General features: G+C 35.8%; 1 protein-coding gene across 1 annotated transcript; it reads right to left on the reverse strand.

Annotated features, from left to right (window-relative positions):
• Nucleotides 1-299: 299 nt before the first annotated feature.
• LOC143549048 (uncharacterized) lies at nt 300-1,516 on the reverse strand. The gene is made up of 2 exons (XM_077040059.1): nt 1,314-1,516; nt 300-773 (listed from the first exon to the last, which is right to left on the reverse strand). Exons 1-2 carry the CDS (start codon nt 1,396-1,398, stop codon nt 472-474), a joined length of 387 nt encoding a protein of 128 aa, XP_076896174.1. The 5' UTR covers nt 1,399-1,516; the 3' UTR covers nt 300-471.
• Between the last annotated feature and the right edge of the window lie 3,747 nt (nt 1,517-5,263).

Consider the following 5,263-nt stretch of genomic DNA (forward strand, 5'->3'; position numbering starts at 1 on the left):
GACTCACCAAATTTGTAAAGAACGTGACAGAGACCGACCAAATTTGTATAGACTCATAGCCTTAACGCCCGAGATCGACAACTCTTGGGTTTACCAAAGCCAGAGCTTTACTAACCGACGCCTACCTATTGGTCCACCTTAGTTTTTAAATTGTTTTTGTTTTTAGTTTTGATGTCATAACGCACATAACCAAAACTGACCGAATTCGTGCGACTTACCGCCTGAAAGCCAGGACCTACAATGTTTGATTTTACCAACGCCCGAGTTTTACCAACCTGTAAACCACTAGTTATACATAATTTGATTCGTAAGCCCACTCTTATTTTCCACGTATTAATTGCATGTTTCTTGTCAAAGAAATCATGCAATTATTATTACATACATAACATACATGATAGCATGATGAAACATCTTTTAACACGTGACTAATATTATTACTTATGTTTCATCATATTCTCCACTTATACATCATTAGTTTTGAGTTTCTGTGTTTCCATGTCCTCCTCCACCACCACCCTTGTGTCCACCACGCCCGCCGCCATTGTGTCCTCCACGTCCACCCTCGTACCCTCCACGTCCACCACCACCACCTTTGCCATGCCCTCCACCTCCACCACCGTTGTATCCTCCACGTCCGCCACCGTTGTATCCTCCACCTCCACGTCCGCCACCATTGTATCCTCCACGTCCGCCCTCGTTGTACCCTCCACGTCCACCGCCATTGTATCCTCCACGTCCGCCTTCGTTGTATCCTCCACGCCCGTCAATCTCACCTGCATCATTTTACATATTATTTATAATTAGGTTAGAAACATGTGTATTATACAAATTAATATATAGTTATTATAAAGTATTTATTTTGAATAACATATTATATATTTCTTTTATAAAAAAATATTATAGAATATGCTTATGGTGTAGTCAAATTATTTGCTAAATTAAATAAAATTAATCACTCTTATTTAATAGCAAAGAGATGAGGAAATCAAATTTTATGCTTTACCGTACATCATCGGCACATGACAAAATACTTAATAGAAGAGAGAGAGCGAAAAAGCGAGCTTTACGTATGACACTACTATATAATTTCACACTATAAATACGCATATATAATAGTATTGTAGATTGAACACTTTGTGATGTTAATTAATTTCTCTAAACGTTACAGTATGAAAGGCATATTCAATTAATTTGTCCACCTGTAAGAGTTCTACAAACTTTGTGTGTGAACATGCCCAAAACATGTTTGGAGTTAATTAAGTTTATATGTTCGATCTAACGACATAGAACCTAAAATTAACAATTATACTTACTGTTGGAGGCAGAGACTACTTCTGAGGTAATGAGAAGAACGACTGCAAAAGCCAAGGCAAGAAGAAGGAATGTTTTTGAAGCCATTTTAATTAGATTTGAAGAGATGAGGAAACTAGTGTGTTGGAGGTTTGTATTTATAGAAGGATTTGATGCATGAGGTTGGAAACTGATATTATTGTTGTGGCCCCTTTGTTGTTGGCTGGTGAGAATCTGGGCCAGGATACATTTCATTTTCTTTGACATTTTGCAAACCTAAATTTGTATCCTACTTGAATTTGTTATTGGTTGATGATATGATTTTTATTGTCATGATATACTTACAAGTAAAAAATGTACCTTTTAACACATAAATAAATTCGAGAAAGTGGTATAGGAACAAGTGTTAGAAAAACAATAGAAACTAGTCTCTTCGTATTTTAATCCGATTTTGATAACTCTCTGAATCAATGCATGTATCTAATCACTGTTAGGTTATGAGTTGTCGTTTAACTAGCTTACCTGTCAGCGAGGGCGTTGTGGGTTAGTTAGCTTTAGCTAGCTAGTTATGATGGTGGAAGAAATAATGTTTGATTTTGTTAGTGGGTGGAGCCACCGTTACCCGTTATCATGCTCTTTAATGTATTACTGCCTCCTACATAACACTCTCGCGCGATGTAGTCGGTGTTAAGAGAAGGCCACATCACCATAACATTAAACCCTTCACGACAAATAGACTTAGATTAAAGTACTTCGCAGGTATGCAATTAAAAAATAAACTTTTCCGTAAAAAATGATTTGATGATTCAAGGGGAATCTCACAATTCATTTGAGAACTGAACACATTGATCAGGGCGGACCACATAGTCACGATCGGGGTCTCGAGACATCAATATTTTTTAAAAATTTAGTAGAAGCGATATATTTTTGAAAAAAAAAGATAAATAATGGTTAGTGGATTCTTATCCCATAAGAAATAATACTTGGACCCATAATATCATTACTTATCTGATTTAGTGACAAGTTCCTTGTTTAACTCTTGAAGGGTTCCGGCCGGGTTTGAGCTTAACCATTCTCCGATTTCTAATGTTTTCCTAGTTTTTTTAATTTACACAACATTTACTTAAGGGTTTTAAAAGCATAAGTCATAACACTAGAAAAGTAGACATTGGCACATCCCAGTACACACATCTCAACTTTCAGGCAACATCCCCCGACAATCACGTCGTCGTCCCCCCCCCCCCCCCCTTCTCGACTCTTCAGCTACCCTTCACCCCTTTCGGCTCTTATCACTCTTGGCTCTCTGATTTTGTCTCAGGTTATTTTAGGGCTATTTAGTTGATTGATTTTATCTAATTATATACTTATATTGGTAATTGTATGTTGTATATTGTTGTTAGATTGGTATTTAGTTTTGTTAAAAACTTTAATTTAAGGGCTAATTATGCAAGAATAATTGAAAAGAAAGTTAGAGCCATCATTTTCTTCAAGTAACACTCCTAAGAAAATTGATTTGAAAAACCTTCCTTATTTTGTGTGTTTTATTATGATATTGTTTCAAAATTATGTTTCTCGCCTCGACTCGACCTAACCCAACTCGACCAAAAAAATTTGAACACCGAAAAAAATGGGACCTCATTGTCAAAAAAAATCCTGGGTCCATCACTGATCTTGACTGATATCAGGAATTAGACATACCATATAGGATGTATCCAAAACAGATGTAGTAATCGCTCTCCCGTGTATACCTTCTTCTTATATATTCAAAGTTCCATCCCATTAGTTCTGCATAGGCATGCTCATAACATATGCCACCTTTATTAGGGTGCTTAAGAAGTTAAGAGGAAATGTGTCCTCTTTTGTTGCTGCAAAATTTTTCCCTTTGAATTTCTCTAAATTTCCGAATTTGGTTATGTCACGAACAAGTTCAAAGGATGTAATATGACAAAATACGTAAATCTTTTTAAGTTTCGTATTTGTATTTCACTTGAAAATCTATCTTAATTGTGTATTTAGACCAGATTAGTTTCCACTGAAGACGTACATAAGTTATCATTTTTCAGTAGTGACTTACAATTTTGCTTGCTTGCTACTGTTGGACAAGTTGCATATAATCTTCAGCTATCGTTGTAATCAAATTTCCATAGAATTTTTAAACGGAATTATATGAATTCTAAGCATTTCCGATTAAGCTATAAATCAAATTAAAATTTTAACATTTTAACGGCCCCTTGGACCGCAATCCGTTTGCAACACCTAGTTTTTACAGGTCTTATGATTTGATGAGTTAGCTAAGTTAAAGGTAACTAATTTAGCTACTGAACGAGCATAGCATTTTCTTTTTCAAATTATCAATTTAGCTCATTTAAAAAGGACTCAAGTACAATAAAAATGTATGTGAACGTGCAACAAGTTACGCCAAACCTCCTTTTAAAAATCGGTGTTGGGGTTAATAAAAGTTGTTTTAAAATGAAAAACATACGAAGTTAATATCAAGGATGTGGTGACATTTAATAAATACACATGATAATTATGTTGGGTTCGTAGGTCTTGTGTGGCACGGTTTATTATTTGAAGTTCAAAGTGCAGACGGGCGAAGTACGTTGGCCAGACCGAAGTCTGACCTAGTTTAGAACTTTAGATTTCTTGTTTAATTAATAAGATACAAACCTTAATTATATCTCTATATATGTAATGCTTTTGTACTTTTAATCATTGTCACTCAATAAAAAATACATAGTTGCCACCCGTGGACGTATGTCAGTTTAGACCGAACCACGTTAAATCCTCGTGTTCGTTTATTGCTTTTGTGTTTGCTTCAGTTCGTGTGTGTGTTTAATCCTAACAAGTGGTATCTAGAGCTTAGGTTCGGGATCACACGAGAACACGCTGATCCGTCTCTTAGGCCGTCGCGTCACTGTTAGCAGTTGCTAGGGTTTCACCTTCACCATCGTTCTATTTTTGTTGGTGCAGTAGCGCAGCTGGACCGACCGTCGCCTGTCTGAGTTGCAGGTTCAATTCCGAAAGTCGTTTACGCATTACCACCGTGTACCTCCGATCGAGTAAAATATCAACAGTACTGCAGGTATTTTATTGTTTCTTGATTAGTTCATCGTTGTTGTTTTTTATGTAGTCTCCAAATTAGTTGCAGTTGTTGGATTGTTGAAGAAGGCAGGGTTGAGTAGGGTTTGTCAAAGAAGAACGAATGGAAATTTTCCTTTTCTTGCTGGTATTTGTTTTTTACCGGAGAGACAGAAAGAAGATATATTATTATTATTATTATTTCAATTTCCTTTTCTTGCTGGTATTTGTTTTTTACCGGAGAGACAGAAAGAAGATATATTATTATTATTATTATTATTATTTCTCTTGGAGTTCACACAAGGAAAAGGAAAAGAAGTCTAGTCATGCATCAAAAATAATTTTTTTTATTATTTGTTTGATGATTTTACAAAAGGGGAGTTCTTTCACCAAATTTTGATCATAGATCCATTTAAACAAAGTACGTGTCAAGAACGGTTGAATCAAGATCCTATTTTTTAAAAGAACCATCATTTATCAGAAGATTCGTTAAAGAAATAGTGAACCATTGCCAACCACGCTTGTCAGATTTTATCGATTAGTATTTAAGGTTTCAGTTTCTGATTATCAGTTCGTAATTCCGTTGCGTTTTATATAGGCTGATTGTTTTAACGGAGTTCAGTAGGCAGTCGTTAAGTTCATGCCATGCCATTGTTGTGCCTATCTCTGTTTTTATCCAGGTTTTCGTTTTATTCATTGTCATGGCCGAAGACGGAAAGGTTTTGATACAGAAGTTTGACGAACAAAAGTTTGGTTAGTGGAAGATGCAGATTGAGGCGCTACTTCGTCAGAAAGACATGGATGTAGTGCTTGAGAATGAAAAACCAGAAAAGATGTTAGATGAAGAATGGAAGAAGTCAGACATGAAAGCTAGGGCTTGTATTACATTTTC

This window comes from Bidens hawaiensis, unplaced genomic scaffold, assembly GCF_021521415.1.
Source record: "Bidens hawaiensis isolate Kalapana, Puna unplaced genomic scaffold, B.hawaiensis_p1.1 tig00015384_1, whole genome shotgun sequence".
NCBI classification, from domain to species: Eukaryota; Viridiplantae; Streptophyta; class Magnoliopsida; order Asterales; family Asteraceae; genus Bidens; species Bidens hawaiensis.

Coding starts and splice junctions, on each gene's coding strand:
- LOC143549048 (XM_077040059.1), bottom strand. CDS start 1,398: ATGGCTTCAAAAACATTCCTTCTTCTTGCCTTGGCTTTTGCAGTCGTT. Junction 774..1,313: donor AGTAGTCTCTGCCTCCAACA/GTAAGTATAATT, acceptor AAAATGATGCAG/GTGAGATTGACGGGCGTGGA.